Source organism: Melopsittacus undulatus, chromosome 9 (genome assembly GCF_012275295.1).
Source record: "Melopsittacus undulatus isolate bMelUnd1 chromosome 9, bMelUnd1.mat.Z, whole genome shotgun sequence".
NCBI lineage: Eukaryota > Metazoa > Chordata > Aves > Psittaciformes > Psittaculidae > Melopsittacus > Melopsittacus undulatus.
In genome coordinates, this window is record NC_047535.1 from 30,773,366 (window position 1) to 30,795,662 (window position 22,297).

Below are 22,297 nucleotides of genomic sequence, written 5' to 3' on the forward strand. Positions count from 1 at the left end.
GCTCACAACACTGATGTTTTATAACAGCAGCAAGCATGATTCAATGAACAAAGAATCTGAGAACAGGTAAACATGGAGAAATGGCAAAGTATGACAACATGGGGGAATTTTCAGTGGGCAAGTTCTTGTTAACAACTATTTTCACCCCCAACTTGGACATAAGCATAAAATTCAGTGGTGGTGAAGCTTACGGATGGCAAAAAAAAGTAGGGAATGACAAATAACTGAGGAGATGAGACTGAATAACCCCAACTGTTTGGTGATCAGGGTGCAAAGGCAGTTGTACATCTAGGAAGAACTATGTCCAGATAAATGAAGCCACCTTGGTCTGTGTATCACTGCCTGGCTGAGGCTGGGCAGCAGGATCCAGGGATACTGACCTTCCTGCAGTGATGCTGAATGATCCTAGCTCCCTCAGGACAGATGTGCAGAGAGGACCCTGCAAAGGCACCAAGCTCCACTCCTCCCTCCCCTTTACCACCAGAGATTCACTTACAGACATGTTTTGGGAAGGTCTGAAGTGCCCTGGGCCAAGCTTCCAGCAGCCAAAGCCACACTGACCCTCTGAACCCAGCCTGAGTCCACAGGCCAAAATAAATCAGACCACAGCGATTTACCCTCTCTTAAAGCCCTGAAATAACACACACTGCACTTTTCCAAGCGCTCGAGTAGAAACAGGAGGAATGCTGAACTAGTTAGTTTTGGTAGCACACTTTTCAGTTTATTGACCTATACAAAATAATAGGTCTAAAAAATTCAGAAGTAGTAAAAGAATAAGCAAAAAGAGCTCTTGCATTTCTAGAAGGCTATACAAATATGCAAAACCAAGGAAATAAGTTATTTTTATTTTGTTTTTCTTTTTTTGTTGTTTTTGGTTTTTGTTCCTTTAATTCCAAATGGCAACTCTAATAATACAAACGACTAAGTACCAGCTTAACAAGTGTGTCCTTTCTGTATATATTACATGCTCTGGAATATTGGTAAAAAACGTCAAAAAAGTTTATCAGAAACTTCTCTATTCACAATATGCACAAGGAGAAACTAACCCTTTGTATAAAAGAAAAGAGCACCATTTATGGAATCCTGAAGCACAGTACAGCTGAGAAACGAGAGAGAATTCACCCTATGCAAACGAGCCGCTGGAAATCACGGAAAATAACCCATGCCAATTTGTTCCTACAGATGAGGTAGGTTTATCCCTCTTAGATCAAGACTGCAGCCGCACTTTTTCTTCCTACACAAATGGCTTTGTGGGAATGCTGTTCTGTCACTTAGTGACTCTGCAACGCACCTGGCAGTTCAGATGACTTGCGGTACAATCCTAATGCCCCTCATTTTAAGGCACCCACTTGGCTGGTTTGTGTTTGCATCCACCTTAAAATACTGGCCGTTACAATCAAACTGTTCACCATGTGAATGCTGTGGATCCTCCATTCGCTTGTGGCAGAGCAAAACGTTGTTGTCACCCGATGAACAGGGGGTCACTGTAAAGCCACTGTGAGAATTTACCTACTTACACAGTGAAGTTGTACCATGTTAACAGATGGGAGGTTATTACTTATACCTTATCATGGAAAAGAGAGATCAAAGTTTACTGCTTCCATTGCCAAAATCCACAACCACCTATTGTTTTACATGACATATTGTGTCAGCAAATCCTCTTCTTCCCAGAATTTGCTTGTGGTGCTAACAAACACTCTTAACAACACTCCAAAAATGGATATACTCATTCAAACCTCCATAACAATTATAAACAAAAAAGAACTCAGCCTTCCTTCAAGTAATGTTCCAATACTGATCAAGTCACCCTTTGCGTCACTCACACACACAGCATCTATCCTTCATAAGCTTATGAAAGTCCTTCCAGGTCATCATAAGCCATGGCAGAATACATTTCTTCCTCTTCTTTCAGACAGCAGAATTGTGCTCATAAACTCCTGTTTTTTCCATAAAAGTCTCCTTTTCACATTTGTTTGTTTTTTTTTTTTTAATGAGGTTTGCCTTCAACAATCTTTCCAAAAAGTGCTTGCTAAGTATAAATACTTCAACCAAGTGCTGCATCTAGTCAAAGATCAAACTGTGGCTTGCCCTTGCTCGTGTAGGCTACCTGGATTCACAAAGAAATGTCATTCATGGTAAAAATTTGTCATTTTCTACAAGTCCCTTTTAGTGCTAAATTGATTCATTCCCAAAAAACAGCCTGCCCCCCCTTTTGGTTTTTGTTCCTTTTGGAAGTCCCGTCCAAGATCTGCCTCAGTGTCACAGGATGTTGTTCAAGGCACACAAGGGTACGAGTGTGGGGCTGCAGGCGGCCTACACAAGCGTCCCGGGCTTTGAATCCTCGTGCCAGAATAACCTCTGCTCGTTGCTGTGCAAGTCTTCTTCCAACTGGCTCTCCTCAGCACCACCCAGCTGGCTCGTCTCTGCATATGCTCTGGAAGAGACACAGTACCAAGGGTCAGTGAGAGCGGAGGGTCTTCCCTACACCCCCAAGTGCTGCACCACTCCCTTGGGTTTAAAGTAACGCTGGTTACTGCAAATCCACCTCCAGTGTAATTTGGATCCAAACACAACCCCAGTTTCTGTGCTGTTAATTAGTAAAATTGTGTGCAACAGGCTCTCAGCTGCTCAGAACTGTCAAGACTGTAGGGTGCATTAAGTGCTCGTTTGCCATAATCACATTATAACAGAGAATAAAACAGATGAATGATCAGATAAGTGATTCAGAATATGGAAAATTAATACCTAATAAACCTCATTTAGATAAAGCTGCCAAAATAAGCAGAGTTTTCAAAGCCCAATTATAGGAAATTAAGAAATTAGTAGAAACTGTATTTTTAAACACTGTTGGTGTAGATCTTTTCAATCACTGCAATAGAAAAGCCCCTAGCATTTAGCTTAGATCCAGCAGAAGCTTTTCCATCTTTTACTTACACTTTCATTTATTTTAAAACACCCAAAATCAGAATTTCAGTACTTTCACACAAAGCCTGGTGGCAAGCACAAACTGCAAACCACAAAGCAGCAGGCAAACAGGTGGGGTACTTACTACGGCTGGGTACACTTAGCCTAAGTTTACTTAATGTGATGGCATTTATGGGAGCAGAGCCATTCCCCTGGGCAGGAGGTCTCTGACCTCACTAGTAATAATCAAGTGTATGACAGTGGGGGCAGAAGAGATAAAAAGCCACTAAGTAGAAGCAGCAAGAGAACTGCAGGAATTTGTGAGGACAGAGCAGACCCTGGGCTCCCTGATGTCCTCAGGAGAGCCCCCATGAGCAGGGTGGCTCTGCAAGCACCAGTGCATCCTGCCTGGTTTCTGGGTTAAGCTCTACCAAGGGAGATGCGGCAATGCCTTTGAACATCAGCACTCAGACATGAGGTTGAAAGAGGTCTTTCTGTTCCTTGTTTTAACAGAGGTTTATCAGCACGTGCACCACAATAGGACTTTGTCCTGCTGCACTGGTGATGAGGTGTGCAGGAGAGACCTCCTATCACATAGGACAAGAGGGACTGGGGTCAGTGGGTGCTCTGCATCTAACACTGCTTCGAATATCACAGCTACCCGAGAGTGCAGGACCTTCAATGATCCAGCATCAGCCAAAGGAAAAGACTGTGCAACTAATGAGTTTATCCTTCACTAGGGCTGCCTCCCTGGTGGTACAGCTACAAGTCTTCTCCATGCAGAGTGATTTACTCCACACAGAGCAGAGCTGCTGTCACCAAGTCAATTTCATAATTCCTCTTACCCTGGCCCTTTAAAATCAAGCTGATTTTCTCAGAAGTCTCAACAGCCTGTGAAACGCAGCAGGAAAGCCAGAAAATCCCAACAGACTCCACTCACCTGCTCTGCAAAGGAAGGTTGCCATAGACATTCCCGTAACAGCTGCCATAAGAGGAATGAGACAGCATATCGTAGTCTGAAAGTCCCAGTCCAAGTGGGCTTCGCCAGCCCCCAGCAGCGCCTGCAGATCCTGGAATTAAAAAAACCCAAACAATTGCATCAAATCAGATCTTTCTCCAGCAACAATTCTCATGAGCGATCTCTATGGGTCTCTGCAGGACACACAAGCAGACAATGCAAACAAGAAAATAGGCTTTTGTGGCTGGGGGGATGGAACTGGATGATCTTTAAGGTCCCTTCCTACTCAAAACATCCTGTGATTCTGATTTACAAGCTATAGAGGGAGACAAGCGCTATTCAGCATGTGGTATTTTGGAGCTAGGGAATCTCTTTTGAAAGACTTTCTGACCAATTCAGTGATGCTCATGGTACTGCATTTCAGAAGCCATCATGGCAACTGCATTCACATGGCCTGAAGTTTTGCATATTGCTTCTAGTTGGTAAACAAGCTTGTTTGAAACACATATGGCTCTTTGTGTGTCTTTGGACTACTGCCCTTATAACGAGTTTTACCAACCAGCAAGTCTTTCTTCTCAAGCATAGAACATGACCTTATTCAGTTCCTCATCTACCTTTCGGGACAGAGCCCTAGCCTTACTTCTATTCTTCCGACTACATCAAGGCAGCAGAGGGGGACAGAATCTGATGCACAACAGGGACTTAGAAAAACACTCAGCACAGAAGAAACTAGACATTACCTGAAGAGAAAGATGACACCCGACTGCTAGGAGAGCATGGAACCTGCAGACCAGCAAAGCCCAAACTCCTCTGAGATCCTCTGTCAGACTCAAAGCCTGCCTGCAGGCTATGACCCTGTTCCTTTTGACTGGAGGCACGTTGGTACCAACCACGGAGATGCTCTGCTACTAAGGCCTTGTGAATGTTTTTGGTTATATGCTCCGTTTTAGCAACTTGCTTCTTTGGAAGCCTCAGGGTTGCATATGGGTTGTGCGGTACTCTGTCCATTTCATCCTCGTGGTAGGACCTGAATTCCCTGTAACGGTCATATCCGTAATGTGCTGATGAGCGATAGGAAGGGTTGACACTGTACTGTCCCTCTGTGTCACTCTCATAAATATATCCTCCATTGTAATAAATGTCAGATTCAGTGTATGGGGAGTATCCAGAAATATAGTAACTTGAGGAAGGCTGCTCCTGGCTTTTGTGGTAGACACCATTGCGGACCTCCTTATGGGCAAGATTTGGCATACTTCCTGAATTTGCAGCAGAAATGTTTTGTTTCTTTGACCGTCTTCGACCCCGGGTCCTGTTATCAAGTGTCTGAGTAGTGTAATATGGTTTGGGAGTAGGTGTCACGCAGTAATATTCTGTGCTTGACTGGCTAGTGTAGGATGAGCCATCATCGAGGATCTCTGTGCTGCTGCTTCGCTGGGACTTCGAGAGGGTGAAGGCTGCCTTTTCAGCAGGGGTCTCAGACAGCAGGTGGGTCTGAGATTCCAAACTTCCGCTGCGCTGCCGGCAGTGGTGTGGGGAAACATCTGGCCTGAAACAACACAGATGTCTGTTGGTTAAAGGTATCACACATACACACAGAGTTTCAGAGAACACGCAAGTCAGGCGTGCTGCCTCCTCAGTCACAGCACAATACAAACCCAGTCTTATCCTTCTACATCGAGTATCAACACTGCAAGAAATTCAGCTTGGCTGAACTGTAGATTTACTACAACAGTAGGAGACCTCACATCTGAAAGTCTCTCATGGTGAGCAAGGTTAATCTATGACAGTGATACAGCAAAGCTCACAAACTCACACTCTGCAGTGATTTACAGGAGGGCCCTCTCAGTTTTTAAGTAGGTAAAGTTTACACAAGTAACTGAGCTAGAAGCAGAACACTGGAAGATGGGCTTCCTGTGGCTCTGTCTCTTATGGCTGCATTACACCAGCCAAATAAACCATGAGCTCTTGATCACATTCTAAGATTTATAGCATCTCTCCTTCCCCATTAGACAGCATGGATTCTCAGCTGTCTAATAATATGGGTGAGCTCACGTTGGGGCTCTCTTCTCATAGTAAGGACACTAATTGGGATCTCGCTGCTTTATCTGGCCACTTTTTTAGGAGGCTTGCAGGAATGTAATTCATAGCAGACATCTGTCAGCTCATGAATAAGTTTTTGTGGGGAGACCACTAGCTGACAGCACAATTTTATAAGCCTCACTGGCTTAGAAAATGAGGTTACAGTGGAAATGTAAAATAAATTCTGGCTATCTTACAAGTGTTTTACAGAAACCTTTTGAACAAGCCTTACTTATTAAAACTCCCTGTGGCTGCCTATTTATAGGGAAGTGACCCTTCTCCTATAGTCTTTCATGATCAGATATGCAGTATTTGTGAACTGGATTCCGTCTCACTCCTAATTTTGCAGACATCCATTTGTATATGCTATTTGCCCAGGCAGGGTTTGTGCTCACATAAACACATCATAAAGCTGGTGCAGGACTGCACCAGAAGATGATGGCTGATATTAATCTTGTGCCTCCAATATCCAGAAAAGACATTCTGAGAGCCTGACCCTGCAGCAGGGAAAGCTGCACAGCAAAGGACCCTTTGCCCTCTTAACACTGTTTGCTTTTATTCTTCTGCTGCCTAAGATGGACATCACACTTAGAACAAAGCCCCCTTACTGTAAGTGGCTGCTACTGTAGGCATTGCGTGTGAGCACGGGGGTTGTAGGCATGCTTCTCCCCCCATGGGGCTGGGGTGGCCGGTCCAGAGTTCGGTAAGGGCTGCTGTGAGCCGAAAGCAGGTCCCTGTAATGAAGAGAACAATCCCAATTAGGTTAAACACCACACAAGTCACAGCACACAGACTATGTGCACCCTGTCTTGAAAAAACAAAGCAAAGGGCAGAAAAACCAGGGAAGGGCATAACTGCACATGCTTCTCCATAAAAAAAAATGGAATTGTTAAACAGGAAGAAAAATTAAACCCCTTCAGTAGGACAAGCTGCTGCCAAAGTAGAAGTATGGAATAGAAGAGGCAGAGCAGCTAGAGAAGCAAAGGAATTGAGTTTTAAAATAAAGCACGTTACAGCTAAATGGTTACATATGGCTATTATTCAACTTGTGAACTTCACGTGGAAGTATGCTCTGCTTATCTTGAGAGACAGACAGAAAAGTGCAAGGACATGACACTGCCCAAAACTTCAACACATTTTTAAAGCATGCCTTCAACAGCCTGCCATGCAAGAGACAGTCTGAGAAATAGCAAGATCAGTGGGAATCCTTAGACTGAGAACTACTAGCACAGGCATGGTTTGGTGTTACCTGAAGCCATTAAGCTCAGTCATCAGGAAAACTACAAGTCATTTAATACTGAAAATGAACCACAGAAATGGAGACAAAGGCTGACAGTACTGGTGGGCACAAGCAATTCCTTAAGTACAGCACTTGCTATTGAATTTCTTACCTCAAATCTCTTCACAAAGATTACGCTACCCTACCCTTTCAGAGACCATGACAACTACTTATACACACTTTAGTTACTAAACAGGAAATGTAGCTCCCATCACCAAATCCTGTAATCACAGAGGAGTGTGGAAGCTCCACTGGAGTGCCCACAGTACTAGGAGTGTGGCAGGGTAAGACAGAGCTGACGCCAGCAACGCAGAGAGCACAGCAGCAATGAGATGTGCCCTACCTGGAGTGTCTGGTTTCCAAGAGCTGCTCATTTATGGATGACTTTCTGAGATGAATTCTCTCCACCCCGAGGGACTTTGGTGGAGGAAGCCTTGGAGAAAGCTGTGCCGAGCTGGGTCTCTGTGCTGCCACAGGAAGTGATTCGCTCACTGTTGGAAAGGAATATGTATTCTGTTAGCAAAAGCCTTGATATTTTGCCCTATATGCAACCCTGTGCCCCCTAAGCAGAACCACTTTGCAGTACAGAGACAAGAGAAGTAGTGACTTTAGAAAGGCTCTCCTGTCTGCAACTGAGCTCTCCTCCACATGGACAGGCCACTGTGGAGGCTCATACAAATCTCAGCACCACCGACTCCTATGGAGATTACACCCAGCTTGGGGCTGTGCCAGATCACATATGGAACTTCTTTGGGAAAACACCTGTTTGGAGTCTTGAGCAGGCAAACTCAGCCTCTGCAAAGGCCAGCTCCTCCTCTCTCTCACCTTCCAGCTCTTTACGTGAAAATGACATTGAAGAGTTAGTTTTGAAATACAACCTGAAAGGGACTAACTTCAAAAGCGACTGAATGAGCAAAGAACTGACAGACACATTTGGCTGAAGGCAATTGGGAAGATGCTAGTCTGATCCTTGTTCTCACTTTGCTTACAGCACAATCCAGGTCCCATCAGAGCCAACAGGAAACTCCAACTAATACATATAAATGCAGGATGAGCATCACAGAGAACACGTTCACAAGCCAGAGCCCTGGCTCTACTTCTACTTGTACAAGCAGGAATCAGCTGTAACTCCATTTTTAAAGCACCAGGTGGGTTGTACAAGTCTAAAACTGGGACAAACTGAGATCGGAATCAGGCCCTAACTGAAAAGTGAGTAATAATTTAGATAATGCTTGTCCCCAAATGATTATTATCCAAGTTTATGGGAGAGGCAAGCCAAGTCCTTTCCACCTTGTGGAACAGGGCGTGAATGTGTGTCTCTGGGTGTGTGTGTGAAATGAGTAAGCTGAGCAAACACTATACCCATGCAAGATGCAAGCTCACCAGGTAACAAACGTAAACAGATTGTTAATATCAGTGACTGTTCTGCTTTTTGTTAAGTTTTATAAGCAGCAGTGAGGACAGAAGGGCTGAGCAAATCCTCCCCGCTGCTCATCCACCTCTGGCTAGGTCCTAGGGATGAAGTGTTTGACGCACACAGGGGCCTCAGCTTGGAGGCTGGTCACATTAAAAAGCAACTGCCTTCCGTAGAGATGACTCAGATGAGCTTGCAGAACAGAAACTTTCAATAACTAACACATTATGAGGAAAGACATTCCTGGTTAAGCTTCCTTTCCTTTGCTATGAAGTTTTCTGTCACTGAAAGCCACCAAAACAGCATACCAAAAGACATGAAGTCAAAGGAATGTCTCTGAACACAGACAGAAAAGGATAAGCATCATACCATCATCATAGGTGGTGGTATCAGACAGGGAGCTGCTCTCAGATGGAATTATATCATCTGTGAAAGAAAACAAGCACTGTAAGCATAGGAGACCTGACATCAATTTCCAAGTACTGCATACAGTTCATTTTCTACAGCTTCAGAGCCAGATGCTGCTAATAATGCTGCAATCTCTATGCTTTAGTTCTTAACAGCCTGAAGACAGTCCTGCTTTGGAGTGTGTCAAGACTCAGTTGTGTTCACTGCAGCTCAGCAAGTTCCCTATGTAATTATCAAAGAAGATCTTTCTTTTTCAGCTGCAGCAGAAATCGGGCCAAGATTACAAAGGTGCTTTCCACCCAACTTCCAACAGATCTCACTGGGTGTTTCTGTGCTTCATTAGCAGTCAGGAGCCTACACAAACGTGGATACCTTGGCTGCTAGCACCTAACCTCCTCTAGGTACACCTGAAATCCCACCGGGTAGGTATGAAATGCCTTCCGAAATCTGGCATTCACTTCCGAATATCTCATCAGCATACAAATCTGTTTCAATTGAATTAATACCAAACCAGAATAATCCCACTGATTTCTATCAAGTTATTGCAAATTGCAGCAACACAGAGTGCAGGAACTATTTTACAGACATTACACATGTCTTCTGTTTCTTTTACACTCATTTATTCATAAAGCTTTACTGCACCAGCCTGGCCTCACCTTCATACAACACACTACCACTTGCTCGGAATCAGCCTGTCCTTGCTCAGGTTTAGAACAGAGCAACAGACAGATTAGGCTGGTGATAAAAACCAGCACTAGAGATAATTAACCCAGAGGAAAAAATCTGTTCCTAGGCTGTTTCTGGCAAGACAGCACTGGGGGGGGGGTGGGGGGGGGGGGGGGGAGGGGTTGGGAGGTAAAAAGTCTACATGGACCTCCATGCATAAGGGAAAGGAAGCAAGAAATAAAGCAGTAGCAGCCAGTTTGCGTACAACACTTGCCTCCTCCATCAGAGCACATGCAGTATGTGTTACTCTCCTGCTGTCAAGCTTTGCTGAGAGGAAAGGTCTGGTTACAAGAATTTGGTAAATAAAGCAGCTTTTCAACAGCAGCAAAACGTCAGGGCTGGCCCCTGCCCTGAGGGGACTTGTCAGACCACCGAGGATGGGCTGCAGCTCTGCCTGCAACCTGACACTGGGAAAAAACCTTCCGGGGAGTTTATTCATGTGAATTTGACCATGCGGTGATGAAATATGGAACTGGGACCACTGCAAGGAGGTCAAAAAAGTCCAATAGCCTAAATCTACACTGGTGAATACATGTGAGGTCTGCAGTGCTGACCTATAGGGGAGGTCTGAATTCAAATCCCAAATCTGAGCAATTACCCGCAAAAGGGCAATTTTACACCTCTGGACTACAGAGGAGGTAAAAGAGAGTGGAACATGGGAAGCAGGAGACAGTCCAGGATGTCTTTCACTTCCCATCGCTTGGGGGCTGGGATGAGAATGGCTATGGTTTGATTCAATAAATCAATGTTACTATTTAGCATGTTATTTCCAACGAGTCACTCCCCAGATTTACAGATGCAAGTGACTCATCACTGCTCAGCTTTCTGAAACTCTGAGCTCGAGAGTACTGTCAGCAATGGTGAAAACTTTACACCTATAATCAATTATTAAAGCAGAGTTCTGCTTCAGGTAAACAAATACATACTTCAGTGCAAGAGTCAGGAACTGGAAGGGAATGCAGCTAACTTATGCTAGCTAAAAGCATTTGCTGTCTTGCAGTCCCTACCTGCAGGGAGACCTTCCAAGACAGGGAGTCTATTCCTTTCTGGCTGTGTCTCCCTTCTCAGACAGCAAACAAGGATGTCACGCTCCAAATGTTGCAAAATGATGGGCTAAATGTATTAAGGACCAACTCCCAAGTTTCTTGTTTGCACAACAGGACAAAAAACTGCCTGCAACAAACAAGTGACTGAATGGATACTGCCTTCAATAGCTTCCTGGTTTTTACTACATATCACAAGTCCCAGGTAATACACGATCTCCCACAATTAGTATCCAGATTGGTCAGCAAGAGACTGTAAAAACCAGATGTTTTCCCTCATCTCTGTCAATCAGGAACTAGCTGGGTCACATTAAATAGCTATCATTAACCTTTCAGAATAAGCACTTTGTGATGACAGACAGCCCAGTGCTGCCGTGGCTTATGCTGGGTAAGAATCCAAACCAAGCTCTCAATGGGAATGGGACATGGCAAAGGTTTCTCCAACATAAACCTGGCAGTGTACAGAAGGATCTCCTGCAGGGAAAATACAAGTTGGCAAGAGGTCTCATCTCAAGGGCCAGTAAGAGGGTATTCAATATAAACAGCAGAAAAAACTGGCATTTTCTTTCCTACTTAGTAATTCTCAGGAAAAACCCGACTACCCTCACAAAACAGCATTTCCTCTGGGACAAAGGCAGGAGGGGGGAAGGAGAAATCAACTAAATATTAACAATTACCCACATACATTCTCCATAGAGAGAGTAAAACATGTCCTAAACCTGATAATCCCTACAGAACCTAGATGAGCCTGAAATACCTATGAGCTTTTACTACTCTCAAACTCCTTCAGTTTGAGATGCTAGCAAGTTTTCCATGCTTTTATCCTATGAAGTAGCAAGAATCTCACCTCCCTTAGGGAAATCACAATGAAGAGGCCAAAGGTATCTCCTTTCACTGTGCTCATCCCTGGCAAATACATTTAGTCAAAAATCTGTTTGCCACTATTTGTATTCATAAACTCTTGAACGTAATTTATCTCTTCCAGGAAATCAGTAATTTTTAATCAAGAAACAAAGTTTTTTGATCTTTATTTCCTCAACCCTAGAAAAAACTCACATGGTCTACTTTTGCTAGAAGTGAAGCATTGCAGAAGGGAAAGAGATCATGCATGTGGCAGCTTAGACATACAACTGCACTCAACACACTGAATTCAGACACCACACCAGTTTCAGATAAGATGCTCTTGCCAGAACCTTCTATGTACAGCACCTTCAGCCCATACTGGTACTGGAACGTGTCTGCACTTGTTCCCAGAACTGTAGCTTATCCTGCCCTTAGCCTATAGGTAATGCACTTAGCATATCAGATACAGTAATTGCTTCTCTTTTTTTTCCTATTTAACTGCTTTGCAGAAGATAAAAAACATATAGAGGAGATGTAAAAAGAATTTGTAAATGAGCCAACTACTGGGTTTTTAGTCCTGTTTTCACCAGAACATGGGGAATTCTCTTGTTTACCTGGTAGAGTAAGAGTTGTTTTAGGGGTTGGTTTCTTGCCACACTTGATTCTGTACTCATTTATGGAATTTTCTATCTCTTGCAGCTTTTTTACAGCATCAGTGTACTCCTGCTTTCTTTTCTTCTTCACATTCTTGCAGAGGTCTGGCTCACTGGCAAGTTTCTTTGCAGCTTCCACTAGCTTTTGCTGTATGATGAAATTGCTCTCCAAGTCCTGTAAAGCAGGGTCCTGCAAATTCATGAGATAAGTTACTTGCTTGCACTCTGGGCAGAAACTATCACAAAGTTTACTGAACAGAAGGTCTGCTTTTGTGGTAATGAAGTGAAATCTGGAGCACAAAGCACAACAATACCAGTTTATACACAAGGCAATCTCAGCATGCCAAATATTTAGACCTTTAGTGTAAGATTATGAGATCTCTTGAGAAAAGTCCAATGCTTCTCAAGCCTGGGTGACATAAACACCTAAATTCAGGTTTCGACAGCTAAACCTTCTGCTTTGAGTCCAAGCCTGAAAATGTCTGTTCAAAATCTCTCTCTGCTGGAAAAACGGGAATTGGTGTCACCATACCTATGTAAGAGGGAGTCGGAGGCTTTAATTAATTGTTTGCAAACAACTTTGAGAAGCTCAAATGAAAGGCACTGTAAAAGTTCTAAGCAATACGTCATTAAATCTGGTCAGGAGGATTTTGTTTCAATAGCATTTAAGCAGTTTACATAAAATCCGTTTGCTGTGAGCCAGGGCAGGGAGTTTTTGGTGAAAGACAGATGCAAAGCGCACAACAGCTACTTACTACTTGGATGATACAGCTTGTTAACAAATCTCACGAGGAATAAGGGGTAATGTCTAGAAACTGCAAATATCTGAATTACCATATCTCCTGAGTCAGTCTCTGCCAGCAAAGTCCGTATGAGCTTCTTGAGCAATAGAGCGAGCTTTTATTTAGGTGGAACTTGCATTAAGCCAGAGATAAATCTCCTCCTCCTGTCACACAACTATGCTCAGGACAGATGATTTTGCAAGGGGAAAGTGCACACCCCTGCCACATTCTGGGTCCAAGCACAATCTCAACACGACACAAATCAATGCTCAAGAACAGCTCATAGCTATGGGTTGCCAAATGGTGTTACACACCTGCTCTTCTCTAATTACCAGCAAAATGGCTATTAAAATTCAAGCAGTGTGGCCAAATCAGGGGCTCTGGTCAGGGGACTTTAAGGCCTTTTAAAACAGCCAGTTTCCTGGTCATTTCAAAGGCAGCATAGCTGAAATAAGGGTAGTACCCATCTACATTTCCCAGCCTATGCAAGCAGCTGCCTCCTCTTAAACAATCAGGGAAGAGCTGGATTATTTACAAATGGCTTTGGCCACCGGTCTGGCCACCCCACCTCTGCTGAGAAAACAAACTGCAGTGCTCACCTCTTCACTCGGGAGCAGGTTGTCATCCAGCTTGAAGGCTGTGCCAACACGTCTCCTGACCTGGGGAGGTTCCTCTCCAGCGCTCAGAGGATACTCCTTGGGCACCTTGCCTGTCAGTTCCTAGTGAATAGAAAAGGTTCCACATGAAGAACCAGAGGGAGAGAAGGGCTCTCACCCACCCTGGACCCCGTGTAAGGTACAGCTCTCACCGCCTCTCGCAGGCAGATTTTCTTCAGCTCCTCAATCTTCTGAAGCAGTTCTTCCTGAACGAATTTCTCTTTCTTCTTTAATTCTGTGATTTTCTCCTTCTTTTGTTCCTCACTGACCTCTGAATCCTGAGAGCCTGAAAAATATGCAGGTAAAAGACATTTTTTTTCTGATCAAATAAGCTGAGATCTCCCCAGAGCAGCCCAGCAAAACAACATGTTATTCAAAGCACCATGTCCAGCTCCTGTGTGATCCAGCAAGCAGGCTTTTAGGACATCTGCACTTTTCAAACCCCCAATATATAAACTTGCATGGGAAGTCCCAAGTATGTACCAAAAACCCACCACCCAAAATACAAATCATTGCATTAGTGGTATCTACAATATATTTGGCTTTGACTTTGCTATCGAGATAGGTGCTTGTGCTTCACATGGAGGCACCTACATGCAGCAGCCAGGTTTCTACCTCCCCCCTCTTCCTCTCCTCCACAGTCAAGGGACAGACCCAAAGTCAATTCCAGAGCTGAGCTTTTATTTGGAAACATTTATCTTGTCTGCTCACTTGTGAGGAAACTCAGAGCAAATTTCCCCTCAGATTTTGATCAGTCATTCAAGGACTGACTGACTGGTAAATGGTATCAATTCATTCATGGACCAAGAGTATAAGGGTGCTTATCCAGCCAGCATACTTTTATTTCCTTTTATTTACTTACAGGGGAGAAACAGCAGATTATAACACTGATGCCATCCTTTCAGGTAGATAACTAATACATGCCTTCACATATGTCACTGTATTTATGGTCAGCTAGCCTCACTTTCCCTTTTTACATACCCAGTCCCCCATGTACTTCACTACCCTCCATTTACATAAAGTATTTACCTGATGAGATCAAACTGCCATTGCTGGCCATAATAAGCTGGTTCTTTGCCTCCAAAGTCACTAGCTTGGAAACTTTTGGTGTTCCCATGTCTGTCAGATCCATGGCAATGTCATCCAAACTTCTGGCTGAAAGAATTTTTGCCTGCAGGAGTTCCGGAACAAAAAAATCCACCCTCAGAACATGAAGATGATGTTTCACACCTCATCTGCACACAAAATTAAGGGCTAAAGCAATGCAGGAAGGTTGTGATGCACAGGGCTGCACCGGCATTCCTCTCCCCCTCTGACCCCAAAGCCTGAACCATCTCCCAGCTCAAAGTCTCTTTGCTGTTTGCACTGTGCTCAAAATGAACTCCAAATGGGGACAAAAGAAAAAGCAGATTAAACACTGAGATGTGGGAATTCCCTCTTCTGTGACTACACTTCCATAGCCCTTAATTGCAGGCAGGCTAAAACGGATCAAATAACAATAGTGTCTCTAATAGACTGCTCAAAAAGCCGACAAAAAAAGCGCATAGTTTTTCTCTGGAAAGTAGTTCATCCATGGAAAAACACACACCAGAGGATATACAGGAAAGGTGTTGAAACTTATGCCACAGCAAAAGACCTTACAACTTACTTTGCTTTGCTTTCTGTCCAAGTAAAACTGGTGTTGACTGATTGCCATCACCCAGATGGACTTGATCAGGGACCTGTTCGCATACCAGGTCTGCACTACCAGTCCACTCTGACCAGAGTTCCTTCTTGACACTGAAATTCTGAGAGGGTGAGAAGAAATGCAATTTCAAGATAGGTCTTTGAGGTTTAAAGTCCCAGGTGCCTCTGTTATAACCAGGCAAGGCTCAGCCTTTATTTTAGAGGTGTGGAAACTTGGATTTCCTTCTCAAACACCACCCAGTGCTACTGCAAAGTCTCCTTCTTCTTGGGAAGGATCTTGTGGGGAAGACACAGGAAAGCACCCTGTGGGTGAGCTCCCCCTCTAACCAGCAGTGCTCCTGTGGGGCTCTGACAGCTCATGCTCAGAGGAGGGAGCAGTGCTACCAAAGCGGAGAGAAGGTGAGCACGAAAGTCGTGTCTGGGTCCCGTGTGCTGTGTTCCCAGGTCTCCAGCGGCACAGGCACATTATAGCAGCCTCTCAGGGAAGGGTGTTGTAAAGTGAGCACTGACAAATAGCCCTCCCTCTGCTCCAACAACTCCCTCAGTGGACATCACAGGCAATCTAAGCTAACACCCAGAGCTGTAACACATCAGCAGTCACTCCAGGTTGCTCACTGTGACTGTGAACTTCCATGCAAGCACTACCTGTCCATCACCACAGCCCAGATCCAGCCCCAGTTTGCCCTGCCAAGTGCAGGATCAGGCTCAGTGTTGCAAAGGCCAGAGAAAACTCGCGTCTGTGTTGGATTTCAGAGGCACCTCCCAGCCCATCAGTTAACATGAGATGGTGAATCCCCGGTTTGGGTAAAGAATCATCCCACTGCTCCCTCCAGCCTTACCCACGGGGATCGTGTACTTCCACAGCAAATTTCTTATCACGGAAATGGAGGCTTTCCAGCTGCTTCCACTGAAAAAGCTAGGAGAATTGGGAGAGAGATGCAGAACGCTGTCACTACAAGAATCACCAATCTTCTCCCCCCCAAGAGTATGTAATTTCAGCCATTACAATTCTCACATATCTTCATCTATGGCATGGACTTGGCAACAGCAACATGCCCAACACCCATTAAAATAAGCACATATACATAAATATATGGGATGCCCCTTGAGTAATTTCACACTTTTACAGACAGTGACCTGCAGACTGAGGATTTTGCCCATGACATCTGCTTCCACCAATAGCACACTTCACTGCTAGGAGCTCATAGACATCTTTGGGAGGACACCTAAAGTCCTTTTCTCTCCAACTGAATGCAAAAATCTCTATACAAAGTAATTGCATACACACCTATCTCTTCCCTCAGTCACAACACCCCCAGGGAACAGCAAGAACTCAGGGATAACCAAAACCTTTCTCTTGTGAAGACACTGGGTGAGAAATTCCGCATGACACTTTGGAGCAGGGGTACAACACATACAGAGACAGAGCAGGTATGGGAGGAAGCCACCCACAACACGCACTTCTGTAAGGAAACGCAGATTTCCTACAAAGTGCCAGCTGGGAAATCTGCAAAGTGCCAGCTGGGAGAAGAGATCAAAGTCAACCAGGGTTTGGCAGCTGCACCCGTGGGATCGGGATTGCATAGGAATCTGTTCCCTCTGTGCACCGGCATTAGCCACCCTCTGGGGATGATCCATCAGGGGCTGCACGTTCCCACCATGGCTTTGGTGGAGATGCTCCGAGCCCCTTGGCGCAGGCTTCTGCAGCACCAGCATCTCCTGTCCCCTCTCCAGCAGTAACAGGGTACACGGGTGTACACTCTCCAGGTGTCCCCATGGATGTCACCTGAAGGTGACGGGGTGTACAAGTGCGGCAGCACACGCTGCAGTTCACAGCTGGCTGCTCTCCAGAGCCACAGCCCACAGAGCTACCTGAGGCACTTCCACCCAGGCTGGGCAGGCAGGGCCAGCGTGAAGTGGGAGAGCTCAGCTTGCAACATCCCTGATGCATCGAGGCACCCAGGCGATCACAGCGACAGCCTTCAGGGGTGCAGCCACCACACCACAAATCCCAGGACACGCGACATTTCCTCCACCAAAACCCAACATGTCGCGCTCCAATTATGCAAGAGCTTCAAGTTGTGTAAAATATTACCTATGACACCGTGCTGCAATTGAAATAATTAATACAGGTTGGAAAATAAACATAACCCAGTGTGTGTGTTTGCGGGAAACCTGGCTCTTCCAGTGACCTTTCCCTGTGTTTAGTTAAGGCTTTCCTTTCTAGTACTACCATTTATCATTAGATCCTGCTAAATGAGAAATGCAGCAATGGGAAATGACATTTACTTCAACTAATAAGTCATCTTCTAGAAGATCATGGACTCTGCTGCTTAAGTGCATTTACTTTTGTACCAAAGGCACCCTGCCCAGTCACACTGCTTTCAGAAGCACAACTCTTCGCAACTTGGCATTAAACTTTTAAATAAACAATTTAAATAAAACATAAAAAATCGAACTAAATTTTTTGAAGTAAATCAAAGCAAGCAGCTCGCAGCATCTACCAGGACACTGAGCAACAGCACCCATGGGTGCTCCAACACGCAGGGACCCCCGACACAACCCCATCAGCTCACCCTCCCCGCACAGCCCATCCCCGCACTCACCTCCCCACATCACCAGCCCCTTTGGGAAGCATCAAGGCCGACACGAGCAGAGCGGAGCAGGAGGCGGCCGCCGCTCCATCCCTCCCGGCCGGCGGACACGGCCGTGTCGGTGCCGCTCCGGCTTCACCTCCCACTGCTGACACACGCCTGACATCACCGCCTCTCCCGGCAGCGGCGCCTCCCGACCCGCCCTTTCCCCGGGATAAAGGGAAAACCCAACCGAGGGGAGAACACGAGGGGTTGTACCGAGGGGCTGCACCCCTTCTGCACGCCTTGAGGACCTGCGGGGTGCTGAGGTGGGAGCCCGCATGGCAGGGGGCTGCAGAGGGTGGTTAGCCCCCGAGTCCGCACCCTGCCTGCATTGACTCATGCCGAGAAGCAACAGGTTCGACCAGAAGCATCGTGCGTGTTCCCGCTCCCACGCTCGTAAAAGCGATGGGCGTGCTTCAAACATGACCTCTGGAAAAGGAACTGCCTTGCTGCCTCTTATCGGGTTGTGGGTGATGACTCCCCCCATCCCCTGTATCACTTCCTCTGGGTTTTTCCCCTCCGGACGCGCTTGGCATTCCTGAGGGCCTCGGGAGAAGGGGTCACCTGTCTTAAGGGCAGTGGGGTGAAGAGGGTCACATCTGGCACCGAATAAAACACAGCTCCCTCCACCACCTTAAGCAGCCTTCTGCCCAGGCTGAGGGATACACCAGCACTCCTGCCATGAAGAGCTGCCTGTCCAAACCCAGCACCAGCACCCGGTGAGACGCATCCCTGATCATGCTTGGTGCTGAGAAGGAAAAACTAATCCCCTTTGCATTTGTAAGAAAAGCCTGCATGGAATTGCCTCAGGATGTGGGTAGAGCTTTGCCCCATTTCCTCCCCACCCTGTGAGATCCATCCCAGGCCAAGAAGGAGCTGACAGGCATCCCAAGCATTTGCAGCCAGGTACCTTCAACACAAAGACATGTAGGACAGCGACAACTCCAGCTCTCCGCGCCCCCCCCTCCCCCCCCCCCCCACTGCTCTAAGACAGGAGATGATGTCTGAAATTCTACACAGAGAGCACATTCTGTTCTTACCCACTTAAAAGTGCCCCATCCTTAAGCTACCCCACTTCAGAACAATTCCTTAGCAATCATCTCCTCTAACAAACCCTCCTGCTTCTGGGTCCTTAAAACAAAAGGCCAATGGACTAGTAATATTTATGTAACTGCACTTTAAAATAATGATGAATTAATGTATTAATGAGTTTCGGCCTAATGTGTCTGTGGGTTCATGGAGACAAAAAGAAGGCCTCAATACAAACAAGGGCAAAAGAAAGAGAGTAATAAAGAATAAAGCAGAATAAGCCAAATGAAATTCTATAAACTCCCTCCAATAAAATTCTTCTAAATTGCGGTCAAAAGGCAATACTCAAACTGTCACTGCACTAGAGTTTTCTTCCTCCCTTCAAATACTCCTCCAGACATGTTTCTAAATCATTCCTAATTTCAATCTTACCTAAACTACATGCATATTCAAAAGACAATAGAGTTGTAAAAAAAGTAAAGTCTGAAGCTGGTTTTTGAGGCTGGAAGAACAATTAGGAATAATTGCAATGTTTTTGTGGAAGTTTTGCAATGTACATTCTCTTTAACCAGATTATTAGGTCCACCTGAGCTAATGAATGTTTTCTTAATAGCCTTTCCATCCATTTAGATTGCTGGATCTCTAAAGGTTCCTGAAGACTCCCACTGAGCATAGCTAGGGCTGCATGTCCGACTCTACAGGCAGAGTCTGGCCTGGCTAAGGTTTGATTTCTGTGTCATTTTGGACAAGGCAGAGGAGGTGCAAAACTCTCTGATCACACCAGCTTTAAGCTTCATCTATTTCAGCTGTGATCCTCCCCAAGATACTACAGAACACTGAGAAAAAAGGTATCACCCTCCTAACCCTCTTTCCCATATAAAAAGAGCCGTAATTGTAGTCTAATGAGACACAAAGCAGACACAGACAGCTTAAGCAGTGAGACACCTTAATAAAAGAAGCAGCTGGGTTTTTACCTGGCTGATCTCGCAACCAGTTTTGAATAAAAGGCAAGTTTGTCTGGGCCTGACAGCAGGAAAATGGCCCCATCAGTACTGAAGGCAGGAGGTGGCAGAGCCCCTCCCTTGAGAGGCATGTAAGAGGGCTGCTCAGGGGCCCTCTGCTTAATATTCCTATCAGCATGGTGCATTTTGTTTGAAAAACACACATTTTCTTTTCAAGGTCATGAAAATCCCCATAAAAATCCCCCTGAAAGCTGGCTGCAGGGGCTGTGTGTCCAAACACTGCTGTAATACCAGCCCCGGGCACCACACGTGCCAGGGTTGTACCCGGGATGCTTCCAAAGTTGATGGCAAACTCTGACCCACGAGCTAAATTACCCAGATCTCTGCATTTCCACCCACTGGGTAAGACTGCTGTGGAGGCACAAACCATGCTGCAGCGTTCACAGCCTTTCCCTCGGGAAGCACATTCAAAGCACCTCATGGTACGTGCGGTGCCTGTAAGGAGGTTTGCCAACCAGCACCCCAGGAGCAGGCTGGGAACAGCAATCTCCAGACAAATCTGGCAATTCAGACCAAGGAAACATAAAAGATTCCTGCCCACAGGAATGCACCCCACCCCAATGAAGGAAATTACCACCCTGGCGGCAACACTGGAAGACGGGCTGCCTTTCAGCCCCTCCGCTACAGTCTGCAGGCTGGCATACCACCTTCAACTGAAACATTATTCTATTCTTATATTATTATCATTAGTAGTATTAATTTTTATTAATTTTCATGGGGTTTTTTTAATTGCTATGCCTGCCCATGCAGGGAAGCACTGGAGATGGCAGAAGAGCCAAACTGCCCCACCTGCAGCAGCTTCTAAGAGAAGGAGGCAGACGGCTCCTACTTGTGCCAGCATAAACTGGCAGAGCTTACCCAGAGGCATCCTTCATCTCCTGCATATTAAGCCAGTCCCCTAAAGAAAACTCTTCAATTGCATTTTTTCCTAATTGATTATGCCTGGTTCTCACTAGCATTGGCATTAATGAGAGACCTTTCAGCACCAAATTGCCTCAAAACATGTGTGTTTTGGGGCAGGTGACACTCAACTTTCCACATATCTGGAAGGAACTGAATTTTAGAGCAGTCTTGTAAAAGCTCTGTGTTTATTTTAAGTAATTATGCAAGCTTAGTATCTTACATCTAAATCAATGCCTTCCACTTGGTGAGAAATAAACAGTGTAAAGGAAATCTTTGCCTAATGAGATCCACCTGCTGAGAAGCCTGTACAAATACTGTTGTGTTCTGAACCGTTCAGCAAAGCTGGACAGCAGATTCATATCAAGCAAATATTCTCCAAGTGAAAACTTCCAGCATCAGCTCATAGTATATGTAGAATTCAAAGGAAAATGTCATAACACCTAATACCTCCTCCAAGCTTAGGAGTGATGTACCCCAACAAAGAAAAAGTCAGGCAAAAATACTAGGAGGCTTGTGCGGATGAACAAGGAGGGCCTGGACAAATTCAAACACAAAAAGGAAGCCTACCAAGGGTGGAAACATGGATGTATTGCCTGGGAAGAATACATAGAAATTGTCTGAGCAGCCAGGGATCAGGTTAGGAAAGCTAAAGCCCTGATGGAATTAAATCTGGCTGAGGACATCAAGGACAACAGGAAAAGCTGCTATATGTACCCTGCTGATAAAAGGAAGACTAGAGAAAATGTGGGCTATCTCCATAAGGAAACGGGAGACCTGGTTACCTGGGGTATGGAACCTGAAGGTCTATGGGATGAGATGCATCCACAGGTCCAAGGAACTAGTGGAAGAAGTGGCTAAGCCACTATCCATCATATTTGAGAAGTCACAGCAGTCCAGTGAAGTTCCCACTGACAGGAAAAGGGGAAACACAACCCTCATTTTTAAAAAGGGGAAATAAACGAGACTCAGCAAACTACAAACCGGTCAGTCTCACGTTGGTGCCTGGCAAGAGCATGGAGCAGATTCTCCCTGAAACTCTACTAAGGCACACTGAAAATAAAGAGGTGACTAGTGACAGCCAACAGGGCTTCACTAAGGGCAAATTGTGCCTGACAAATATAGTGGCCTTTTACAATGGGGTTACAGTGTTGGTGGGTAAGGGAAAAGCAACTGATGCCATCTGCCTGGACTAATGCAAAGCATTAGACACTGTCCTGCATGACATCCTTGTCTCTATATTGGAGAAACATCAATTTAATAGATGAACCAGTTGGTG

General features: G+C 45.3%; 1 protein-coding gene across 4 annotated transcripts in view; it reads right to left on the reverse strand.

Annotated features, from left to right (window-relative positions):
* Positions 1-687: 687 nt before the first annotated feature.
* FRMD4B (FERM domain containing 4B) overlaps positions 688-22,297 on the reverse strand; it is a 123,342-nt gene continuing 101,732 nt past the window's right edge. For 3 of the 4 annotated variants that reach the window (XM_034066145.1, XM_034066144.1, XM_034066146.1), the window contains exons 12-23: positions 16,271-16,347; positions 15,394-15,532; positions 14,775-14,916; positions 13,898-14,031; positions 13,689-13,808; positions 12,269-12,497; positions 9,004-9,060; positions 7,564-7,711; positions 6,550-6,675; positions 4,603-5,408; positions 3,845-3,974; positions 688-2,434 (exon numbers count right to left, since the gene is read on the reverse strand). In XM_034066145.1, coding sequence (XP_033922036.1) covers positions 2,314-2,434; positions 3,845-3,974; positions 4,603-5,408; positions 6,550-6,675; positions 7,564-7,711; positions 9,004-9,060; positions 12,269-12,497; positions 13,689-13,808; positions 13,898-14,031; positions 14,775-14,916; positions 15,394-15,532; positions 16,271-16,347 — 2,229 coding nt within the window. In that variant the 3' untranslated portion in view covers positions 688-2,313. Of the gene's footprint in view, positions 2,435-3,840; positions 3,975-4,602; positions 5,409-6,549; positions 6,676-7,563; positions 7,712-9,003; positions 9,061-12,268; positions 12,498-13,688; positions 13,809-13,897; positions 14,032-14,774; positions 14,917-15,393; positions 15,533-16,270; positions 16,348-22,297 lie in introns of those variants that run through there. The other variant, XM_031049250.2, reaches the window with a different exon arrangement.